Genomic DNA, 24,682 nt, shown 5'->3' with positions numbered 1-24,682 from the left:
TCACCAGAAAAAAAAAAAAAAAATCATAGGAGGTGGTCCAGTCCGAGCTGTCATACAGAAAGTGTGTGCATGTGGACCCGTGTGTGTGCGCGCACGCACCTGCCTGCTAACGGCAATGAAGACAGAAACTTGCAGAGAGAAAGGGGCTCCCATCTGCAGGTTCCAGAAGCCAGGCTCTTGTCTGCAGGCGGGAATGCTGTGTGGTGTGGCCAGAAACAAGTGTGAGCAGAGCCTGCTGGGCTCTGAGACCAAGGTTATCACCCCTACCCTGGGCCTGCAGTCCTGGTCTGCAACGACCCCCTGGTCCTGAGGACTGGACAGGGGTGGGGCTGTCCATGGCAGGTGTGAGCGGGGGACCCAAGGTGGAGCTGAGAGGCCGCCTGGCAGACACCTCCCAGGCGGGGCCAGGTGTGTGGGCTAGTGGAACATACAGGCCCTTTGCTGTCCACCATGCTGGGAGCGTGGAGGAAGAGAGCAGGCGCTGGACAGAAACACACAGCCTGGGGGCTCCTGGATGAGCTCCCCAAGAACTGGAGACTCAGATAGCAGGGCAGGGAAAAAGGCCGCAGCTGGGGAGCCAGGAAGGGCGGCCCTTGCTGCCGCCCAAGGAGTTGGGTTTAAAGCCGAGTGCAGTGGGACCCTTTGAGGGGCTTCAAGCCGGGAGGGGCATGATTGCCACATGTTTTTGAAAAGATGCCTCTGGCCTTTGTTTGGGGGATGGCAGCTGGCACCAGTGCAGCTGGAGCGGGGCCTGCTCTGGAGTCTCTGGAGGGAAGCAGAGGTGACTGTGACAGTGACGGATGTCAGGGTGGTGGAGTTGCTGTCAGCTGATTCTGCCGCAGCAGCTCAAGCTGGAGCAAGTGCCTGGAAGGAATCAGCACTGTCCTCCTGTCCCTAGGGTCTCGGGGACATAGAACGCCTCTCACTGCTCACTGGAGGACTGTGGGGCAAGGCAGGTTGTCCCCAGGGTCTCCTGCCCTCCCCTGTGGGCTTGGGCCTCCCTGGTATGCTGCAGTGGAGGTAGGGAAGGTGAAGGCCAAGGGCTTGCACGGAGCATGGAGCCCGCGGTGAGACAGGGACACGAGGGCAACAAGGACTTTGGGCCTTGCTGTGGGCCTGGCTGGGTCTTAAAGGGGACCAGTGAGGCGGCACCACAGTTGGGGCAGAGGGTTCCAGTGACGGAGCAGCTTGCAGGGGCTCGGGGAGTGGAAGCCCCGCCAGGGCTCAGGAGAGATGTTGGGGGCAGAGTCTGAGGGCTGGGGAGATGCAGCAGGCAGCTTGGGGGGGGCAGATTTGCCCAGACCAGGGTCTAGACGGACCCTTTAACAGGTGGGCTGGTGGGACCCTGATGAGACTGGGGCCTGTGGGGAGGGGAGGGAACAGCTGGAGGCTGGGCTCCTGTCCCAGGCTGGCGGTAGCAACAGCATTGCAGGCTGCCTTAGGCATCAAAGGATGGCAGCGCTGAGTGAGGCAGGGGCCAGAGGGTCCCAGAGGGACTGCAGAGACCCCTTCCGGCCTCCAGTACCGCTGAGCCAGGCTTCCTCCCACCTGCAGCTGCGTCCTCCTCACCCAGGGTCTCTGCAAACCAGGCCCCAACAGGGGAAGCCCCGTGTCCTGGTGATCCATCCGCAGAGCCCTTCCACACCATCTTGCCTCCAGGCCTCAGCGCCCGCGCTGGCCCCCACTGAGGGAGGGAGGGCTACTCCCCTGCCGGCCTGTCACAGAGAAAGCTGGGTGAGCTCCGCAGTGCTGGAGAGGCATGGGGCAGAGAGGGCCTAGTACCCCAGGGAGCACTTGAGTTCATTGCCACCAGTGTGTATTTCTTTGAATTATTTAAAAAACAAACACCGGCAAGGCTATAGCCGCTGAAGTCAGTTTGTCTCTGCTCGGTGTTTAAGGATCAGAGATTTCCTTCCCTTAGGGAGAGGAGGGCAGGTACAGATGGGGGTATGCGTGTGTGCACGTGTGCTCCAGATCTTGTTACAAAATTAATTCAGTCTCACGATTCCCTGGGCCCAGGGGTGATTGATTTTGATGGATCCCAGGGCTGCCCAAGGGCCTCTGTAATGCGATAACCACCTGACATGGTGGGGTCAGGTCCTGGACAGAGCCGGTCGCGCAGTCCTGACTTCATCACGCTGCCATCTCATGTGGGGAAATGACGCCATCCATCCCGCTAACTCTCCCAGGAAGCGAATTGTAGCGCGGTCGTGTCATCAAGGGGCCCCTCGGTGCCGTGGAGGGGGCGCCGGTGTGGGCGGGGTGGGTGCATGTGGGGTCCTGCGGTGGGAACGCTGAAGGACACCTAAACCCAAGCCTGGCGCCTTGGTGGCCTTTCTGAAAACGCAGTGGTCTGTGCAGGTCCAGGGCCCCCTCTTGGACCCGCGGGCTCCCTGTGCACGGAGCGCAGACTCACGGGGCCCTTCTGCTTCTAGGAGGGCGCGTGAAGACCTGGAAGCGCCGGTGGTTCATCCTGACCGATAACTGCCTCTATTACTTTGAATACACAACAGTAAGTAAGGCCAGGCCTCCTGGCCGCCTCCCAGCAGTCCCGGAGCTGCCCTGGGGCCGAGGGACCCTCAGGCTGGTGACCCACAGTGAGCCCTGCCGTGTACTTTTCTCTTGTAGGATAAGGAGCCCAGGGGAATCATCCCGTTGGAAAACCTCAGCATCAGGGAGGTGGAGGACCCCCGGAAACCCGTAAGCTCTTCCTCCTGAACCTTCTCTCCTGCCAGCCACCTGGGAGCCATCCTCACTGCCTGTAGGGAATTCCCTGCCCCAAGCCCCTGTGACGGCCTCCCCTCTCTCTTTCTCCACCAGAACTGTTTCGAGCTCTACAATCCCAGCCACAAAGGGCAGGTCATCAAGGCCTGTAAGACGGAGGCCGACGGCCGCGTGGTAGAGGGGAACCATGTGGTGTACCGGATCTCAGCCCCGAGCCCGGAGGAGAAGGAGGAGTGGATGAAATCCATCAAGTGAGCGGGGCCTCGGGGGCGGGGCCGGGCCCGTCTTCTCGTGCCGGTTGGAGGGTGGGGGATGGCCTGGAACATGGATGCTTCCGTGTGCAAGAGTGGACCTTCTGTCTCCAGAAACCCCAGAGGGCCGGGCTGCCAAAGCCGATGTTCAGATCTGAGCCTGCGGTCCTGTCTGAGGAGCCTCTGGGGCTGGTGGGAAAGGGGAGGTCTGTGTGTCACTCACGACCTAACCTGTGTGTTTTCCTCTTTTCACCAGAGCCAGTATCAGCAGGGATCCCTTCTATGACATGTTGGCAACAAGGAAACGAAGGATTGCCAATAAAAAATAGCTTTCCTGGCTAAAAGACCCAGGTAAAAGACCCAACCCCAGCAGAAAGACACCACGGGCGGCCCCTCCGCGGAAAGCGTGGCAGGGAGGCAGTCGCCCTGCGGTGCAAGCTGCTTCTCCAGAGCATACCGTGGCCCAGGCGGCATCCCCAAGGCCTCGTGCCGTGGCTGGGGTCCTGGGAGGTGGTCGCCCTGCAGTGCAAGCTGCTGCTTCAGAGCAAACCGTGGCCCAGACTGATCCTCGACGCCTCGTGCCGTGGCTGGGGTCGTGGTCGGCTGCGCGTGTCCAGAAGCATTTCCTTCCTGCGACTATCCCAGTGCCCCCAGGGGGAGAAGCCAGGACAGCAGCTTCCGCTCTCTCCACAGCAGACACGGGACAGATTCCACAGACGGGAGCCTCATTTCACACCACGCCAAACGCATTCACTCGGGGCAGTGTTAACCGTTCTAGAAAGCCACTGTTTTATAGCAAAACAGGAAAGGAAAAGCTACCAGTTTTTTATTCAGAATTTTTCTCAGATATATAGGATTATAGCTTTTATATGCCTTTTTATATTCTGAAATTATAACAGATACTTTCTAACAGTAGTATTTTTAGAATGGCAGCTATAAAGTTAACTCCTGGACACAAGTATATACTGTGCACTGAAAAAATATCCATCTAGACGCAGCACCCAAGGGGAGGGCTGGGGGCAGCGCCACAGGGGCAGCGTGCAGCCCTGCCCTATCGGGCTGTCAGACAAGCCCCAGGGGCAGCAGGTGGGCTCGGGATGAGGGCTGGGGGAGGGACGGCCATGGCACTTGGGGGCTCCAGGGTGACTCCCATGTGGCCTCCCTTCAACCCAGGCTTTTTGGCCCCACAAATACTTTAAGCAAATCATTAAAATTATAACAGTTAATGGTTTGGGGGTGTTTAGCCTGTAACTGCTAACTCCTGGGCAACAGCCTTTTCCCTGGACACAGATGGTCCATACGCCGAACCACGTGAAACTGGTGATGTTTTGTTTAGACGCACACATACAGCAGCGTTTCATACAGGTCGGCAGAATCCATGGGTTAGACTGGCTTTTGACCATATTCATTGCTATTTAAAACCTGTGGCAAAATGAACACTTATTTTACAGACCTTCTAATTTGACCAGATTTCTTAATGAATAGACACAGAAGTAACTAAAAACAGTCTCACCCCATGTAGCGCGCCATGTCCTGAGAGAGGTGCCCTCCCTACGAGGAGGGAAGAACAGGCCCTGGGGTGCAGAGGCCCGGCATGTAGAGAACCCAGATAGACGCCGGTGGTGGAACTGGTCAAGCTCCACGCCCGCCTGGGAGGTTGTGAGGTTGCTGTGGATGTAAGGATAGGAGGTGCCCAGTGCTCCGCTCAAGGAAGGATGGAGCTGGGCCCCACCTACAGAGAGGGCTCAGGACTGGACGGGGGCATTGCATGCTTGGGCCGACCTGGGCCGATGGCAGACGCTGCTGTCGGGAGATTTGCATCCCCAGGACCCTGTCGCACACTGGGCTGTTGTGTTGGTGTCTGGCTTTTCCTCTATGGACTTCCTCCTCCTGCCCCACCTGCATAGGCACACATACCTTGAATCTGCACCCTCTGGAGGGCATCTGTACTCCTGTGCAAAATGCCCAGGCCAGAGACAAAACCTCAGACTGTGTGCACCTAGGTTTCCTTCTCAGCAGCGGAGACTGTTCCTTTGAATTGCCTTGAAGTGGAGGCCGAGCGGCTGCGGGCCCTTCGCCTCCCTGTGGCTGACCTTGATGTAGCTTTAAGTCACACTAGACTGCAGAGGGGTCCGAGGCCGGAAGCCCCCGTCCTGCATCAGACTTTCATTCCCAAGTTCTTAGGCTTTGTTACTGATACCTCAAATTGGAAGTTTTAGTTCTGAGAAAGGCATGTCAGCGTTCTTGAAATGCCTGACTGGTAGATATGCAACTCTGGCCTCCGGTCTTCCATGAAAATAAACGCTGCCTGGACCCCCAGCCCAGACCACACACTGACAGCCGGCTCCGGCGGTGCCCACCCCTCAGGCTTGCCCAGCACCCAGGACTGGCCACAGCCAGCTCTGTCAGCATGTTGTGCTCGGACGAGCCGTTTCCTTCTGACCAACCCAGGTGTGACCTGGGGATGCAGAGCTTTCTGTTTTGGGTGTTGGGAGAAGCAGCAGGAAGGAGTCGCCAGATGATCAAGCTCCCCCTTTGCTGTCGTCTGTGAATGAGCTTCACCAGGTGGTGGGCACCCGGGAGCCATGCAGAGGCTGTGGTGCTGAGTTAGACTCCAGGTACTTTGTGGTTAAAGGAAATCGCCTAGCTCCAGGCTGTGTTATGACAGTATTAGCATGAAGGCCGTGCAGCCATCATGCCTGCTGATCCTTGAGGCAGGCCTGGTCCAGAAAACTCTGGGTCAGTGACCGTGCAGGGCCAGCCGCCACCAGGACGGCCCTGAAACAGGACACATCTGTTTTTGTCCCTCACCCTGGGCAGGCCCCGTCACAATCACAATCCTCCTCCTCCCCGCCCTGACGTCTGAGCGCAGGGCTTGAATTGTTAGTCCCAACTCTGGCCAAAGATACTTTCTTCCAGAGACAGAGGCCAGGAGGCAGTGAGGGGAGCCTCACGGGGAGGCGGCGGCTGCCACAGCCCTTCCAGCCTGTCTTGCTGGGTGCCCTGGTTCATATTTAATTGTACTGACCCTGGACCCAGATAAGCAGCAATGTCTTTGGGGGTCACAGAACATTTTGGGGCAGTTTAATGTGGTACCAAACTGAAAATAGGAGCTATTTATAGATGGAGCAGCACTTAGTGCTTCATAGAAAACAATGCCTATTTTTAAAGTTACAAACGCAGATATCTACATAGATGTGCTTTGCTGAGAAGTTAGGTCTGTGGTAGACCAGAAACCACAAATTGACTTTTTTTTTCTTAGAAAATATTTCTATTTGCAGTAAATATAGTAATATGTAAATAATGTACATCTGTTGATTTCCAGAGTGTCTGTTATTCAATGTATATACTCCCACAGCTCGCATGAAGAAATAGCCTCTATTGATACTTGGTTGTACAGTGAACAGAAAGATTGGAGGGTGGATGGCTGTCAGAGCTCTTGCGAATACTGTGTTCACTAAATAAAAATCACATGTATTGTTAAAACAAGCCTAAGACTTGGTTCTTTGAAACAGATATTGTTGGGTCCAGCAAACACCCCTCCAATTTTCCTTTGCCCGTCCCAGGTGGGATGGCCTGGCCGAAGGTGCCGACTTCAGCAGGAGCACGCACTTACTTGAAGGTTTTAAGAAAGTGAATTCAGATGACAGGAAGGAGTCTGGAAGCAAATGGGGAAAACAGCAGTAAAAAGACGCCAAGTGTGTGATTTGCTGCCATTTATATACTATAGAAATTTTACATGCTGTATATTTACAGTGGGGCAAGTGCTTTTTTAATCTTTAAAAAAACAAAGATCAAACTTTAAACATCTCTGAACAACACAAACTGTATAAACCATACAGATTATTCAGATACAAACTGTATTAAATACAGTTTTCCCCACTCCATCTCCTGATGCAGGACCAGTGAATTATAAGTGTATCACAGTTTGATAGCATATCCATATTAAAAATAAAATCACAGTATGATTGTGTCTGTAACTAGAAACTCGAAGGGACCAAGCAGACAACGGAGACTCCAGTATCAGTGAAGACAAGAGACGCTGTATCAAAAAGTGTTGTGTAATAGAAACATACTGTCGGCTTTACAAATCATGTCTGGGTTATACATTCATAATGTAAATACTCATCATAACTGGGAAATTGATTGGAACAGTTCCACAAAGTTCAAAAACAGAACTTGTCTATAAAATACATCTTCAAATCTTGAATACAACTAAAATAAGCAAATTAGTTTCTAGTATCAGACATTACAGAAAACAGACTGCTCTCCAAAGTCTAGGTGAGAGCTTGTGAGTTTTTAAATAAGTCTTTAAATTAAATATACACACTGTCAGTTTGTACTTTTGACAATTCCATGGTCTCCCGGTTGGTCTTGCACCAGATGTCTAACTTGGAGGAACATTACATGAAATACAAGTAATCGACCTGAGTCTGTAATTAAGCAGCATTTGAGATGTTCTATTCCAGGGCATTATTTCAATGGGATTTATATACACGGTATTTTACAATGGTCAGCAGTGGTAGAAAGTGTTTGTCCATTCGGAATAAGGGTAATTAAGAAAAGGTAAAAACTAAAAAAAAAGTTCTCCATGGTAAAATCTGTACAGTATTTACTAAAGAAGCACCACGCAGATTGGAACAGAGTTATTGTCTATCTTTATAATTTAAGCTGGGCTGGGGATGGCTTCTGTTGAATGCGTTGAATCTGAAAGACAAGAGGCGCAGGGTTAGTGAGTTGGAGGCAGGCAGCGGCGCATAGGGCTTATTCCCGGACGCCCTGCCAGCTGCTCCCGAAGGCTGGGGAAGCTCTTCCTTGAGGAGATCACTGCCTTCCTGAGTGGAAATGAGGGAATTGGTGGTGCGGGCAGCTCAGCCAGGGAGGCGCCATCTGCTGGGCCCGGCCACCACCAGCCCCAGATGCCTCCTCCACCTCCATCCTCACAGCCCTTCACTCAGGAAGTTTAGCTCCTTAATTAGGGTTGGGCCTCTCCCTTGAGGACACATTGATAAAGCCTGTTAATTAACGGCCAATTAATCCACAGACTCTTCACTTGGAAATTCATTTTAAATTCCTCTTGCTGACTACATGTGACAGACACATTTGGACAAAGTTTCCTTTCAAGGGAAAAATGGTTCACTGTCCCCTCTAGCTCCACAAGGGTCAGGTATGAAACCAGTGACTCCCAGGACCGCTGTGTGAAGTGACCCAACAAAGCCCCACAGCTCCGAGGTCGTGATCTGCCGCCCGGCCCTGGGCCACCTTCCTATGGTTTTGTATGGTGGCTGCTGGGTGGGTGCTAGCTCCAGCTCAGTGCTACCTCGGGGCGCAGACAGCAGCACAGGACGGGGTGGGCGAGGGAGCAAGGCTCCGCTCTCCTGAGTGAGGTGCCTGTGCTGGGGACCGGGCCTCTCCCTTCCCAGATGTTTATCAAAGGCCCGTGGGCTCTGCCACTGTGAGACGGGTTGGCTTTTCCCAGTGAGGCACAAGGGAACAGGGCGACTCTGCGTGCATGAGGGATGCAAGTCTTCCCCAGCCAGTAACGCAAAGGTGACGAGGTGGAGGGTCTAGATCTGTCACCAAGCGCGTGGCCTGGGTCTGGGCTGGCTGGGAACCTGCCGGGGCCTCTCCATGGCTCTGCCAACTCCTATGAGCCCAGCCCCCAGGCAGAGCCGCAGAATTAAAACTCCTCTGCCTGCGTCCCCTCAGCGCCACCACAAACAATGAGGTAACAGACAGGAAAGCAGCTTACCATAACTAGTGAATTTTTTGTTTTGAGGCTGAGTTTTCAATCACCTAGAAAGCAAAGGTCAGGAAAGAGATTTTAATGATGGTTGCAAAATCGCCAGTGCCTCTGCTGTGTGTGTGCATTAAGTGGCTATCTATGGTCAGAGTCACTGCGGTTCCCTGTGAGCGCCTGAGGCCACTCCCCAGCGAGGTGAGCACGGATGTCCCAGCACTCAGCTGCTGCTCCCAGGGTTTTACTGATATCAAAGGGTTTACGTGATGACTGAGGGCTCCATCCAACCCACGCGCAGCCTGATGTTAGAACAGATCTCAGGCCCAAGAACTGAACTGGGCGGAACAGAGCCAGAGAAGGAGTTTGAAAGAGAAAGACAAGGGGCCGAAGTCCAGGGTAGAGGGGGACCTGCAGGACCACAGGACGCTGGGTGAGGCGGGGCTGGGCAGCGGCCTTCTCAGAAGGACAAGAAAGGCTCCTCAGTCTGCTCGCAGCAGAAGTGCCAGCTGCAAACCCTGTCATCAGTGTAGTGGGACGGGGACGGAAACGCAGGGCCACCACACAGACACATGCCTGACCACAGCACCCAAGACACAAGGCAAACAAGATCACGTTCAACCTCCTTCCCACTGGACCAGCTGCCTCGGGGGCCATCACTGTCTCCCAGCAGCCCCAGCTGGGAGCCCACGATCCTGGGAGCCCGCACCACACTCAGAATGAGCCCATCCACTGCATCCTCGGATCCTCGGGTACCACAAGCAGCCCTCACGAATCTCCTTCCCCGATTCGCTGAAATGGGAACGCAAAACCAATTCTGAAATGTCCAGAACGTCTACAAGGCCCGCAGGCTCCCCGTCCTCGCCGGCTCCCCGTCCTCATCAGCAGTGCTGGTGCCTGTCCTCATCTCCGGCTGTTTCCCCAGCACTCCACGGGCAAATGTCCCCCATGGGGCCCACCCCGCAACCCCCAGCTCTCTTTCACACACTCTAAGGACCGTTTACCCCTCAATCAACAATGCATGCTGGCTCTGGGCTGCTGGGAGGGACAGGCCTTCCCCAGAACACACAGCTCCACCTAACCTACGACACAGCCGAGAAGCAAAAGGCCTCAGGGCAGCCCTGATGATTCGTCAAAAGCCCCTTGGGAGGAGGGGATGCGCTTCATACGTGAACACAAACAACGGGTGTCCAGGCAGGGGTGACAAACCTTTTCTGTCAAGGGGCAATAATAAACATTTTCTGCTTTGCGAGCCACACGGTCCCTGCCCTGCCGCAGCCACTCACCTCTGCCAGGCAGCGACAGCGAAGCCGCCAGACAGCGTGCGAACGCGCCTGGCTGCGCCCCAATCAAGCCACAGACACTGCGGTCTGAATTTCACATCATCTTCATGTGAAACGCATTGTTCTTCTTTAGGATTATTTCCAACCACTTAAAAAGGTTAAAACCATTCTTAACTCCAAGTTCATACAAAGCCAGGTAACTGGCCGAAGCTGGCCCCAGGGCTGCAGTTTGCCAGCCTCTGCTCTAAGTCCACTGACTCGAGTGACATTCGCTTCTAACAGGCTCACAGCTCCTCTCCAGGGCCAGCGGTCACCAGACACCAATGGGAGAGGAAGTGGGGGGGGCTGCCTCAAGTGCAGTCAGAGCACAGCGTGTGGCCACATGATGGAGACACAGCCCCACAGGGCAGAAGAGAATCTAGGACACCTGGCAGCGGCAGCCAGGGGTCTGCCACATGGAGGCCTCTGCAGCGTCACTCAAGCAGAGGCCTCTGCAGTGTCACTCAAGCAGAGGCCAGTGCCCACGCTTCTAATGACCCAAGCAAGCAAATCAGTACCGAGCGTCAGGGTACACTCAGAATGCTATAGGTTTAACAATTCGGGAGAGTAACGTATACGCTGCAAAAGCATTTCTATCAAAAATGTTCTCGAGACCATCCTGGCTAACAAGAGTTCTCGAGACCATCCTGGCTAACACGGTGAAACACTGTCTCTACTAAAAACACAAAATTTAGCCGGGCGTGGTGGCAGGCACCTGTAGTCCCAGCTACTCGGGAGGCTGAGGCAGGAGAATGGCACGAACCCGGGAGGCAGAGGTTGCAGTGAGCCGAGATCGCCGCCACTGCACTCCAGCCTGGGCAACAGAGCAAGACTCCATTTCAAAAAATAAATAAATAAATAAAATAAAATAAAACAAAACCAAGAGTTCTGGTCCTTTGCAAGGCAGTCAGATGCCCAGAGCTGTACGTTCCAGGGCTTTGGTGACACAGGTAGTGCTGCCCTCAGTCCTGTGTCACTTAGGCCTTCAATAAACGCTAAGGGCTTGGTGCTAAGAAGCCAAACTGTACAACGGAACCACACTGCAGGGATGAGCACTGAGGCTGGACCAGGCAGGGCAGGGGTGCTCTGAGTAACTGTGCCCTCTGATGCCACCTGAGGTTTTCTTTCGATGTGTTAATCACCTTTGCAAAGAAAATGTATTAAGAAATAGTTTCTATCTTCTTAATTCCAAGTATCTCCTCTTACCCTGGCCATACTCAAAGAGACGACACCTGTCATCCCTGCTTTCCATCCGTAAGTGTTTCGTTTTCTCACGGAAAGGTCCGACGCCTTCCAGAGGCGGGCCACCAGAGAGAGGAAAGCCACCCTGGGCTCTCCGGAACTGGGCGACAGTCTCCAAGCTTGCGACCCTGGGTAAGTGCAGTTCTGAATCTTTAACAAAGTCCTCTGATTTTCTTGAATGTCTCTTCTTTTTCTTCTTCTTTTTTTTGTGTCTGTGGAGGTCAGCGTCAGAGCACACTGCTGAGAGGTCTGAGTCCTGCTGATGCCTGCGGAAGGAAAAGCCAGAATTCAAACCCCTAAAACACCAAACCACCAGCAGCAGACCCTAGAGCTTGGCCTTTCCACCCATTCACTAAGAACATTCACTGTGCAAACAGGCACAATTCTTATCTAATTAACCATGTAGGCCAGGCATGGTGGCGCACACCTGTAGTCCCAGCTACTCGGGAGGCTGAGGTGGGAGGATCACTCGAGCCCAGGAGGTTGAGGCTGCAGTGAGCTACGACTGCAACACCGCACTCCAGCCTGGGCAACAGAGCAAGACCCTGTCTCAAAAATTTAACAAGTTTGCCTTCACTGTAATGACTGTTTCAGTCCAGGGCCATAAATTCACCAACTTTAGCTCCATCCTGAACAGCCCCACCTCTGCTTCAGCTTTCTCAGGAACTAAGGTTGTTGGACAAACACTGCAGGGAGGATTCTGCTAGCTTTTCCCAAAACCAGTAGTTACTTGAAGGGAAAGGAAATACTAAGCCTCCTTCCCTCCCATGTGCCTGAGACACCTGGCAGCAATATTATTTTTCCCTCAAATAACCACTGCCTATTTTCCATATGGCTTTTGGTAATCTTTCCCAGGGTTTCAATTTCAAGAGATGTCAACTAAAATTACTATTTCTGTTCCTGCTCATCCATCTCATCATGGATAAGTCATTTTCAAGACAATCACCAACCAATTTAGCTTTTTAAAAATACAAAAACAGGCCAGGTGAGGTGGCTCAGGCCTTTGATCCCAGTGCTTTGGGATCGCTTGAGTCTAGGGGTTTGAGAACAACGTGGGCAGCATAGCGAGATCCTGTCTTTACAAAAATAAAAAATTAGCTGAGGGTGGTAGCACACGCCTGTAGTCCCGGCTACTCCAGAGGCTGAGGGCTGAAGCAGAAATATCATTTGAGCCCAGGAGGTCAAGGCTGCAGTGAGTTATGATGGCATCACTGCACTCCAGCCTGGGTGACAGAGCAACACCCTGTCTCTTAAAAAATACAGAAACAAATTTCCCAGTTGGATTTCAAGTTGAAAAATGGAGACAAAAACAAAGGCCGAGGAAACAAAGATGTCTCAGATGCCTACGCTGGGCAGGCAGGCAGGCACAAGAGAAGTGCGCCTCCTGTTGTCTGCCTACCTCACAGCCACTGAATTTCAGGAAAATGTAACAGATACGAAAACATAACTACATCTGACAAGAATATTAACACCAATTCTAAGGTCAAAGACTCCCAATTTTTCATCGATGGAACACTGTATGCTTACTCTTGGAAGAGTTATAAAGCATTCACCAAAAATGGCGCTATCATTTTGAAAAAAAAGGTTGTTAAGCATTTAACGACACCATGAAATAAAGACACAGCTTAAAAGCAGGGCAAATTTTTACAAATCTGTAAAAATAGTGAAATCTCAAAACCTACAGAAATGAAAGACACAAATCAGACGGATACAACTGTGGCCTGGCTGGTCACTTGTTCCTGAGTCGTGTGAGAAGGGACAGACCCCATTGCTGACAGCAGCGCCAGGGCCTCGGGGAGCACAAGGCCCCAGGCTCACCTGGAGTCGCGGTCTCGGTGTTTGTCTTTGGATTTCTTTTTCTTCTTTGATTTTTTGTGCTTCTTCGCTTTAGGCTCTTCTAGAGGATCCTTCTGTTCGCTCCTCCGGGCTTTCTTTTCGACATGACTGTCACTGTTCTCCACACTGTCGCGTCTCCGTTTCCGGGACTTTCCATTTTCGTGTTCGTGAAACCGATCAGAGAGATTACAGTTGTCTGCGGCTACAAGTGCAGTTCTGTCGTGGGAGAAGCGGTCGGGGTGCGGGGCGAGAGCGTGGGGCGCGCCTGCGCGGGGGCTGCTGGGGCGGTGCCGCTCCCTCTCCCGGGCCGGCTCGCAGCCCCTACGGCCCCGGTTGTAGTCCTTGTGCGGCCGCTCGTGCAGCCCGGCCCGCTCGTGCTCGCGGCCGCCGTGGAAGGACTTCCAGTCCCGGGCAGCATACGGGGCGGCGTACCTGTCATGGTAGTACCGGCACCTGTCCCAGCGCGGCCTGTCGGGGTAGAACTTCTCCCGGCCCCAGCCATGCTCGCCCTCGGTGTAGTGGTGTCTGACCCAGTCCGGCTCCGCCCCGCTCCGGTGTCGGGAGTGGTGGTGACTGTACCTGCCCAGAGAGCGGCGCTCGCCGGGGCTGAGCCTGTCGCCGTGGCCGGGGTGGTGCTCCGGGGCGTGGCGATCCTGGCGGTCGCGCTCCCGGGGGCAGGTGCGGCGCCGCCGGTGACGGTGGCCCTCAGTCTTGCTCCTGCTCTCTCTGGCGGGCTCCCCGCTGGACGAGCGCTCTCTCCGGCTGCGGTAGTGGCCTCGGTCCACCTTTCTGAGGCTGCCGATTTTCTCCTTTGCTGGAGAAGGGCCTGGGGCTTTCGGCGCCGCGGCGTCCTCGACCATCTCGCCCGGGCTAGGCTCAGCGTCCCCTTCTGGGTGACCGGCCGGGGCCACGTCCAGCACAGGAGCCGGCGGCTCCTCTGCGGCCTCGGGCACGCCCGAGCTCTGGGATGGGTCCTGAGCGTCCCAGGCGTGGTCCCCGCTGGGGTGAACAACGAGTGGCTGCTGGCAGGGCTCCTCCGACTGCGCAGGCGGAGCCGGACTCAACCCCTCCGGGGCTTCCGTCAACGCCGAGTCCCGCGGGCCCTCCGCGATCATCCCCTTTGCGTCCTGGGACAGCGGGCTCGCGTCGCCTGTTAAGCTCCCGGGATCACACAGGTCAGGGAGTGCTGTGTCCCCCGCGATGTCCTGGCCGGCGCTGGGCGGAGGCTCCTCGGAGGCGGCTGCCATGGCCTCCCAGGCGCCTTCTTTGGTAGCGGGGGTGCCGGGATCGGGGGGCGGCGGAGCCTTCTTGCTGCTGCTGAGGCTGGCGGCCGCATCTGGCTCCTCCAGGGATTCGGCGGCGGGGCTGCCAGGCTGGGGCTCGGCGTCGCGGTCCTCGGGAGGGCCCCTCTCTGCTCCAGGTGCACTGCAGTCCCCAAACAAACACACCAGTTAGCGTGGGCTTGACAGGCTCATGTCATTACATTACAGGGACAAATACTTCAAAACGTTCACTTGCTATTTCGTCTCTTTAAATACATCTCGCTGAATTCAGCCCAATATTAGGCTAGTACTCCTATCTCTGGAAACTCCCAATTTTCTCTTTCCCTTATTAAATAAAAATAAAATGTTATATCATGAAGCCCAGCTCCTAGCCTATTTTTCAAAACAATAATCCTACAGTTCTAGGCTCTTCCTGTTTCTGGATATCCCTCTAGTTCTTTCAATTCCTCTATTTTTTTGTTTGTTTTGTTTTTTGAGGGACAGAGTCCCACTCTGTTGCCCAGGCTGGAGGGCAGTGGTGTGATCTCAGCTCCCTGAGACCTCCATCTCCCGGGTGCAAGCGATTCTCCTGACCCAGCTTCCCAGGTAGCTGGGATTACAGGTGCCCACCACCACGCCCAGCTAATATTTGTATTTTTAGTAGAGATGGGGTTTCACTATACCTTGGCCAAGCAGGTCTGCAACTCCTGACCTCGTGATCCGCCCGCCTCAGCCTCCCAAAGTGCTGGGATTACAGGCGTGAGCCACCGCGCCTGGCCGCAATTCCTCTAGTTCTTCCTAATAACTAAGACTAAAGAAAAAAAGTCCAGTGATGACAGGGCCTCCTCCTTTCCTCTGGACTCCCTTTCTCTGATTTCTCTTGGACCCTCAAAGGTAGAGCGGCCACCTCCAAACACAGCCAGCAGCTCCTCCAATTACTGACAAATTGTGAGGAATCAGAGGCTTTAGCAAAACGTTCTGTAGTAAATTAACTTTGTCCTTTGATTCCCGGAGAGCTTTCGCTATATCCTCAGGGTTAATAATGAAAGCTGCTGTGGCCTGGGCTTGTCTGCACAGCCGCCCACCTCACCCTCATGCTACCTTGCCTAGCTAAGGCCAGAGTCCCCTGGCCGAGGGAGCGAGTGTCCAAGCTGGCCTATCCTTAGGTTGGGAATGAGTGTTCCCTGCCCACAGGGTTCGCCCCATTCCGGTTTAATATCTAAGCCCTCCTAACAGGGGGCCTCAGTGAGGGCACTCCCACCCGCCGGGGGCCATTCTGGGGTTGCCACAGTGATGGGAGCCCCACCAGCACGAACAGCACCCCCACAGGTGAGTGAGTGCCAACGACCGTGCGGGTAAAAACTACAGGTGTGTCACTGGCATGGTTTTCACAGACACTGACGTTTCCAGGAAGGCACCTAAGCATATAAATCTAGAGTCGCTCATGCTGTGATTTGATCAGAACTTTACCAGAAGTTGTTCGCCATGAGAACATGACTTCCTGATGAGGAACCCGCGCCTGGCACCGAGTATGGTGACATCCGGCTGCACTCTGAGCTGTCACTCACAGCCAACCTGTGCAGAGATGCAAGCACCGCCTGCACACAGCCTCTCGCCACGGGGCCGTCCTGCCTGCTTCTTTGCGTGGTGAAGCCACTGACACCGCATGACAAATTCCTTTCCTCTTACTCTTGACTAACATTACATTTACATTCTTGACTAACATTACATGACCTTTGTTTTTTAATTGTGGGGCAGGTTTTATTATCTATAATTTCAGAATCCTTGAAGGGCCTTTACAAAGTACAGTCGTGTACCTCATACATACGGTCAACAATAGACCACACATGATGGCGGTCCACAAGATCACAACAGAGCTGAACACTCTCGTCACTGTAACAGTCCAAGGGCAACACATGACTGGTGAGTGTGGTGATGCTGGTGCCAACAAACCCACTGCACTGCCAGTCCCATGGAAGTCTAGCACGTACAATTAGTACATAATACCTGACAATGGCAATAAACGACTCTGCTGGCCGAGCACGGTGGCTCACGCCTGGAATCCCAGCACTTTGAGAGGCCACAGCGGGTGGATGAGTTGAGGTCAGGAGTTTGAGACCAGCCTGACCAACATGGTGAAACCCTGTCTCTACTAAAAATACAAAAAAAAAATTAGCTGGGTGGGGTGGCGCATGCCTGTAGTCCCAGCTACTCAGGAGGTTGAGTCAGGAGAATCGCTTGAACCTGGGAGGCAGAGGCTGCAGTGAGCTGAGATCTCGCCACTGCACTCCAGCCTGGGTGACAGAGAGAGACTCCATCTCAAAAACAAAAAAAATGACTGTTACTGGCGTATGTATTTACTAACCATACCTTTTATGATTATTTTAGAGTGTGCTCCTTCCTCTCACAAAACCTAACCTAACTGTAGAACAGCCTCAGGCAGGTCCTTCAGGAGGTCTCCAGGAGGAGGCACTGTTGTCACAGGAGATGACAGCTCCATGGGTGTTACTGCCCCTCGAGACCTTCCCGTGGGGCAGGATGTGGAGGTGGAAGTCAATGATACAGATGACACCAACCCTGTGACCCTGGGCTAATGTGTGTGTTTGTGTCTTCACAAAAAAAGTTTTAAAATTTAAAAGTAGAAAAAACCATCAATATGGATATAAAGAACTTATTTTTGTAGCTGGGTGTGGTGGTGCGTGCCTGTAGACCCAGCTACTCAGGAGGCTGAGGCAGGAGAATTGCTTGAACCCAGGAGGCGGAGGCTGCAGTGAGCTGAGATCGCACCACTGTACTCGAGCCTGGTGACACAGCGAGACTCCGTCTCAAACAAACAAACAAACAAAAAAAGAAGTTATTTTTGTACAGCTATATAATGTTTGTGTTTTAAGCTAAGTGTTATTACAAAAGAGTCAAACAGTTTAAAATTAAAAGTTTATAAAGTAAAAAAGTTACAGTAAGCTAAGGTGTGTTTACTATTGAAGAAATCAATTTTTTTTAACAAATTGAGTGTAGCCAAAGTGTGCAGTGTTTCTAGAGTCTACAGTAGTGTACTGTCCCAGGCCTCCACATTCACTCAGCACTCACTCACTGGCTCACCCAGAGCACTCTCCAGTCCTGCCAGCTCCATTCATGGTAAGTGCCCTGTACAGGTGTGCCAGTTTTCCTCTTATACCATATTTTTACTGTCCCTTTTCTATGTTTAGACACACAAATACCACTGTGTTACAGCTGCCTGCGGGATCCAGTGCAGTCACAGGCTGCGCAGTTTTGTGGCCTAGGAGCCGCTGGCCACACCATCTAGGTCTGTGTGACACACTGTGGTGCTGGCATGACAACCACATCCCCAAACGATGCATTTCTCAGAATGCATCCCTGTTGTGGACGGACAGATGACTGTATGTGCTTCCTGACAGGACTGAGAGCCCTGTCCTAGACCCTCAGCACACCCTCACATCATCATTCCTCATGAGAAAGATGAAATGAGATGGCACTTGAAGGCACGCCAGTAACACTGCTAACCAGGGAGAGGTGGCCACGCAGGAGGAGAAATCGCATGGTGAGTACATCAAGTTTCCGTGGACTCGGTCCTGTATGCCACATTTTTTCTTTACTCTTCTAAAAGGCAAGTTAATAAATCCTATACATTATAATTCAAATCATTCTAGGATTCAAAATGTTCACTATTAAAATTTCTACAGCATTCAAATACACATTCGGAGGCTACTGGATTTCCTACTATGCTGCCACATGTGCCTCAGATTTACTCTTACGTTACCTCGTTTCATCCGTCGAGCCTTTCAGTTTGTTGCTAAGCTTGAAGGTCTCTAAGATTTTGTCTTCTGGGAGAGACGGCAAAGGAGCAGGCATCGACTGCAATAAAAACAAAAATATTTCAGCTTCAGTCGCCAGCTCCATGCCTCCTGAAATCCAGCCAAGGGAACCGCCACGAACGAGGCTGAAGACCCTGACGTGCACTCACCTTTCCAGGAAGACCGTTTGCCTTAGCAAAGGGATTTTCTGAGTGCAGGGCAGGCTGGCCTTGGCAGCTGGCACCATCAGGCGGCAGGCCATTTTCTTTTGGGTCACTGTCGCTGTCTGCACTATTAGCACCGTTTAGGGTCACGGGTTCTTGGAGCTCGTGCGGAGAGGCCTCCTCATCTTCGGCATCTTGGCCCGGAGAGTGGGAGCTCACAATCGTACCAATCCCATTCTCCTTGCCCAGCCCCTTCGACTCCTCATCAGAGTCCTCAGAGGACTCGGCGCCATAGGGGACCAGCATGCTGGAGTTCAGCTTGGATTTGCCATTCATCACAGGCTGGGAGCAGGATTCACTGCGGGGGATCGGTTTTGTTACTTTACTAGAAACTGACATCGTAGATGCATTCGAGGTAGACTGTACTGCAGAATTGGTAATGGTAGAAGAGGGAACGGGCTTGGTAGCGTTCTCCAAAGAATTGCTATGAAGGTTAGGCTGAGACTGACACTGGCGAACAGGCAACTTGTTGTGAATACTGATTGTAATTTTTTGTTTCTTAGGATGTTCTGGGATCACTGAGGACCTATTAACTGACCAGTTTTGGACAGAAGCTGAAGCATTAACAGGACTAGCCCTGTTGACACTGGAATTCCCGTTAGGACTCGACATGGAACTGCTTGGCGTGTCTTTCAATGGTCCAGTCCCATTTAAGTGAGGTGGATTCTGGAAGTAAGCAAAGCACAGCTGGTCAGAGCTCCAGAAACATGGTCACACAAACAGAACCCATTTTGGCTGATGGGTCCTTCCCATTTTGCTTTTTTTTTTCAGGACTAACAAGTTTCATACACCTGGAAATGTTCTCTGTTTTTCTCAATCCCTCCTACCTGCGCATACTTTCCACAGGCCCTAGTTTCCTGGCAATAAATCAACAAACAGGACATACATGTTTCACAGAATACAATCCTCAGACCAAACTCTTTCTGTTCCAGATCTGATGGAAATCAGCAGGCCCTGTGGCATGGAGTCACACACTTGCTCTCTGGCTGGGTTCCTGGGAGCTTGCCGCTGCAGAGTGCCAGGAAGGGGGAATCACCCTGGCCTCAGAGCAAAGGAGACGGTCACGTGGGCGGAGAGTAGGGGCTGCTTCAGCCGCTGCTCACTCAGCCATGACCCCCACCACTGCCCCACAATGTCTCCACATTCTCCTCATGCAGTAATACATTCGCTGCAGGTTCCCACCATGGCTGCTGCATCCCCATGGAGGCGCAGGCTTGAAAGCCAGTTAACAGATCATGTGTGGCCTTCACAGTGCCTTCTCAAATACCTGAATTAGCTGCCATCTTAACACTGGAAAGCTTCATGGTAAAAACAAAAACAGTCTTTGGAAAAGCAATGCCAACCACCCCTTCCTACAGGGCACATGCCCTCCTGTTTGCCAGAGTCCTGATGTCACCCTGGAGCAGAGCCCAATAGGGGAGCCCGCTGGGCATTTGATGTGTGACTCTGTTATACCTCAAATACTGCCTGATGTCCATAGAATAAAGCATGCAGCTAGACAGTGTATGTGATCATCCAAAACAAACTCAAGCTGAAAAGCTGTGAAGATGCCACAGCGCAGATGAGGCCCCCACTCTGGAGTCCTGTGTTCCTTGTGACACTAGCTCACTACTGTTCGCCCCGACAGGACCAACAGGAGTAAAATCAAACCCAGGGGGAGAGCAGACAGAAACACCACACCCCTGAAACGACTAAATGGACCTAACAAACGTGTTCTTGTAAACAGATCGCTCTCCTGCAGTCTGACAGGAATTAAGAATCTCCAAGTGTTTAACCCTTTGAGCAGAATGGAAGTCCAGAGGGGACCTAAAATTTAAAGGTGCTGACACCCAGGCTTTCCTCTTTGCTCCCCATTGGTGAGGTTTGCTGTATATTTTGGGGTTTTTTTTGGGGGGGGTTATTTTGGAGACAGGGTCTCACTCTGTTGCCCAGGCTGGAGTGCAGTGGTGCGATCTCAGCTCACTGCAACCTCTGCCTCCTGGGCTCAAGTGATCCTCCTGCCTCAGCCTCCTGAGCAGCTGGGACCATAGCACACACCATCATACCTGGCTGATTTTTATTTTTTGTGGAGACAGGGTTTCATCTTGTTACCCAGGGTGGTCTCAAACTACTGAGCTCAAGTGATCCACCTGTCTCGGCCTCCCAAAGTGCTGGGATTACAAGCGTGAGCCACTGCGCCCGACCATTTTCTGTATATTTGAAATACTGTATAAGAGGGTTTGATTAAACTGTGAGAAGAAATTCAGATGTATTTGAGGACACAGCAACCACTACAATTCAACTTGAGAGTTTGAAGTTACATTTTAAAAATTAACATAAAAATGTTCTTCTCCCTAAGGACTGTTACCTTTATCATGTGAGAGGGAAGCTGTGGTCCAATAAAGCCTGGCGCAGCCTGTTTGTTCGTGACAACCCGCTGACTGATGACGGGGCGGGGAGAGGACTGGCCGGGGCTATGGGTGGGATGAGTAAGGTCACCTCCATTTTTCACATCATGGGACCTGGAGACAAGGAGAGAGATACTTAGGGTGACACAGGACACCTCCTTAGGAGAGATTCATTTACAAAGTCAACAGCATTTAACCCCTCAGGCAGAAAACTGATTAAAAAAATAGCATGTTTATGCTACACAGTATGGAGCTATACACATCCTCTCCTTCAGGCTAATATCAGGCACTCAGATCAGGAGACAACAAGGATAACTGGGTAAATGATGTTCTTTAAACTGTGTTTTCTGAAGATGCTGTTTCATCTGAAAGGTATTTCTTTTCTGTTTATTTATATTTTCCTTTTTTTGAGACAGGGTCTTGCTGCGTCGCCCAGGCTGGACTGCAGAGGAACAGCCATTGCTCACTGTGGCCTTGCCCTCCTGCCTCAGCCTCCTGAGTAGCTGGGACCACAGACATGCACCACCACGCCTGGATCATTTTTTTATTTTCTGTAGAAATGGGGTCTCGCTTTGTTGCCCAGGCTTATATTTTTCTAATTATAAATATATGCCACTGTAGAAAATCTAGTGTCCAAAAAAGTTAGAAACAAAATCCTACCCCTCAACTTGGCCTGAGGCCTCCTCTGATCATCATCTGTGCTTCAGCCCAACTGCCGAAATCCAATGCCAGTGTTTAATATTTCAATGTGCAGACATGAGCATTCTGCCAGCTGGACATTTGAGAATACTCTTAATTTTCAGCTATCAAACATTTTTTCCAAAAATGGAGCGAGTGAGTGAGTGAAAAGCGTATGCAGCCACAACAGGACAGAGCTGGGTGTGGGTGCTGGCCCTGACCTGGAAGGCGACTGACCTGTGCTCCAGGTTGGGAGGTGCTGGCTGTGACCACGCCAGGTGCTCAGAGGCCCCTTCCCGAGGTCTCCACTCATTGTCCTGTGGCTGCTGGCCCACTCCATTGCTGCCCGCAGCAGAAGCCCACCCTCGTCAGCTACCACCTCTCCCTGCAGCTGCACCTTCAGTGCTCACGGCCACAGAGTGCGATGCGGAGCAAACTCATCATCCCACTCAGACACTACCTTTCTTACTCTCCAGGCACACGGCAGAGTTGATGGTTTTTGGTTTTTTTTTTGAGACAGTCTTGCTCTGTCACTCAGGCTGGAATGCAGTGGCTCAATCATGGCTTACTGCAGCCTCAGCCTCCCCAGGATCAAGTAATCCTCCCACCTCAACTTTCCGAGCAGATAAGACCACAGGCCCACAACACCACGCCTGGCTAATTTTTTCGTATTTTGTAGAGATGTGGCCTCACTATGTTGCCCAGGCTGGTCGGTCTTGAACTCCTGGGCTCAAATGATCCTTCCATCTTGGCCGCCCAAAGTGCTAGGATTATAGGCGTGAGGCACCATGCCCAGGCTAGAGTTGATTTTTAAGGTGCTGGTTTTTTTTTTTTTTTTAAAAACACTGAATATTGAATTCAAATATGTTGATAAGACAAGAAGAAATGACATACCAGAAAATTTGGCAATTTGTTTTCATGACAATACCTGATATAAAAGAGCACGTAGGCTTGTTGGCTGAGTACCGATCTAATGTCACTGGTAGATACAATGGAGTCATTCATTTGATACCAGAGGCCATTGCTAGCCTATAAGCGAGAGCCAATAAAAGAGAGAGATTAGATTTAATTAAATGTGGAACACAGTCAAGAGAAATATTTTTTTCTTTTCTTTTTTTTTGAGATGGAGTCTCACTCTGTCACCCAGGCTGGTGTGCAGTGGAGTGATCTTGCAATCTCCACCTCCTGGGTTCAAGCGATTCTCCTGCCTCAGTCTCCGGAGCAGCTGGAATTACTGGCAGGAACCACCACACGCAGATAATTTTTGTATTTTTAATAGAGGCGGGGTTTCACCATGTTGGCCAGGTTGGTCTCGAACTCCTGACCTCAAGTGATCCCCCAGCCTCACCCTCCCAAAGTGCAGGGATTACAGGAGTAAGCCACTGCGCCCGGCCAAGAGAAATATTTTTACAACGAGTATTCACATTTTAACTGTAAAAGTTCCACCTCTCCCTACCCCAAGAATGCTACTGCTGTCTTACAGCATGTATGTAACAATAGTTAATAGCAAATCTGCACAGCTTACTTTTATGTAGCAGAAGTAATGGCCAGCATGGCAATTAAAACCAGTGTGGACTAGCACTGCATACAAGACATAGACAATCGGCTCTCCGTTGGGTTGAGACATATATGGCCGAATATCGAGATACTCAGGGTATTTCACATCCTAGACAGAAATGGAAAAAGGAGAAACATTTCCAAGGGCACAGATCATTCCACATATTCAGGTAGAGGGTACTTAGAGCTTCCTAGGAGGGGAGACCTACAGAACACCTGAGCCCTGTGATATTCTAGCAAAAACCTAATGCATTTAAAAAACCTAGTGCATTTAGCCATCTTTTTTTTTTTTGAGATGGCGTGCCACTCTATCACCCAGGCTGGAGTGCACTGGCATGATCTCGGCTCACTGGAAGCTCCGCCTCCCAGGTTCAAGTGATTCTCCTGCCTCAGCCTCCCGAGTAGCTGGGATTACAGGTGCGCCACCACGCCCGGCTAATTTTTGTATTTTTAGTAGAGACAGGGGTTTCACCATCTTGGCTAGGCTGGTCTTGAACGCCTGACCTCGTGATCCACCCGCCTTGGCCTCCCAAAATGCAAGAATTACAGGCATGAGCCACTGCGCCTGGCCTAGCCACCTTTCAAAGGGCATGGTTAACCGGGACGATAGCTGAATCTAAGTGTATTTAAGGCCATCCTGCTGCATTTATTATTTTCTTTTAACAAGTCAGGATCTATATATTAAGTGAATTCTTCAAACCCATCAAAGGACAGAGTAACAAAATGACAACTCTGAACATTAATTTTTTTTTTTGGAGACAGAATCTGACTGTTGCCCAGGCTGGAGTGCAGTGGCACAATCTCGGCTCACTGCAACCTCTGCCTCCTAGGTTCAAGCGATTCTCCTGCCTCAGCCTCCCGAGTAGCTGGGATTACAAGTGCCTGCCACCACACCCAGCTAATTTTAGTATTTTTAGTAGAAACAGGGCTTTGCCACGTTTGCCAGAGTGGTCTCAAACTCCCGGCTTGAAGTGATATGCCCGACTAGGCCTTCTAAAGTGCTGGGATTACGGGCATGAGCCACCACACTCGGCCGATTATTTAATTTTAATAATTCAGGAATGGATCGTTTATTTCTCTTGCATGCTATTTAGTTTTTGACCACTTTCAATCTTCAGAAAGTGGGAAGAAAATGGGAAAATTCAGTGTACTACCAATCAGAAAACAAACAAACAAGACAAAATGAAATTTGGTGAAAACTGGCAAAGTCTAGCAGGAAGTCCTCTTTGGATATCAGATTATACAGGCTCTCCCTGTATCCCCTCACAACCATGGGTACCAACAAAACAGACAATGAAGCCCAAATGTAGGTAGTAGTTAGCAATTTTGTCATGAGAAAGTCGAGTCCTTAATCCTTAATAGCTACAGACATGTTAAGCCTTGAAAGGCTCGACATAAAAGATGATTAATGACATCATCCACATACCTTAGCAATTTTTCCACCAGTAAAATTTGCAAAACGTTTCAGAGAAAGTGTAAGAACATTAGAGGATCTATGGATAGTGAACCTCTTTGAAGCTGGAACCATCTTTTTACACCTTGAAATAAACAGAAACAAAAGTTTAAGAAGACGAATATATACACACAATTTTTGGTATTTTGGTCTTTCTTGTTATTACTCTCAAACATTCCACATTAAGATTCCAAAAA

At 51.5% G+C, this 24,682-nt stretch overlaps 2 protein-coding genes across 9 annotated transcripts in view; one reads left to right on the top strand and one right to left on the bottom strand.

Annotated features, from left to right (window-relative positions):
• The window catches only part of CYTH3 (cytohesin 3), a 106,395-nt gene extending 99,934 nt beyond the window's left edge, over positions 1-6,461 (top strand). For both annotated transcript variants that reach the window (XM_024250032.3, XM_054560157.2), the window contains exons 10-13: positions 2,436-2,512; positions 2,629-2,700; positions 2,821-2,975; positions 3,232-6,461. In XM_024250032.3, coding sequence (XP_024105800.1) covers positions 2,436-2,512; positions 2,629-2,700; positions 2,821-2,975; positions 3,232-3,304 — 377 coding nt within the window. In that variant the 3' untranslated portion in view covers positions 3,305-6,461. The remainder of the gene's footprint in view (positions 1-2,435; positions 2,513-2,628; positions 2,701-2,820; positions 2,976-3,231) is intronic.
• A 555-nt stretch (positions 6,462-7,016) lies between these two features.
• Positions 7,017-24,682, bottom strand: part of USP42 (ubiquitin specific peptidase 42) — a 76,780-nt gene continuing 59,114 nt past the window's right edge. For 6 of the 7 annotated variants that reach the window (XM_054560130.2, XM_054560129.2, XM_054560131.2 and 3 more), the window contains 9 exons: positions 24,459-24,570; positions 23,001-23,141; positions 22,404-22,504; positions 20,758-20,911; positions 18,357-19,076; positions 18,153-18,247; positions 13,095-14,537; positions 11,241-11,542; positions 7,017-7,682 (listed from right to left, as the gene is read on the bottom strand). In XM_054560130.2, the coding sequence (XP_054416105.1) occupies positions 7,642-7,682; positions 11,241-11,542; positions 13,095-14,537; positions 18,153-18,247; positions 18,357-19,076; positions 20,758-20,911; positions 22,404-22,504; positions 23,001-23,141; positions 24,459-24,570 (3,109 nt within the window). In that variant the 3' untranslated portion in view covers positions 7,017-7,641. Of the gene's footprint in view, positions 7,683-8,727; positions 8,772-11,240; positions 11,543-13,094; positions 14,538-18,152; positions 18,248-18,356; positions 19,077-20,757; positions 20,912-22,403; positions 22,505-23,000; positions 23,142-24,458; positions 24,571-24,682 lie in introns of all 7 variants that reach the window. The other variant, XM_024250007.3, reaches the window with a different exon arrangement.

Source organism: Pongo abelii, chromosome 6 (assembly GCF_028885655.2).
Source record: "Pongo abelii isolate AG06213 chromosome 6, NHGRI_mPonAbe1-v2.0_pri, whole genome shotgun sequence".
In the NCBI taxonomy this organism is placed as follows: domain Eukaryota; kingdom Metazoa; phylum Chordata; class Mammalia; order Primates; family Hominidae; genus Pongo; species Pongo abelii.
Note: the sequence above shows the minus strand (reverse complement) of the source record. Positions and strands in the feature narration are given on the sequence as shown.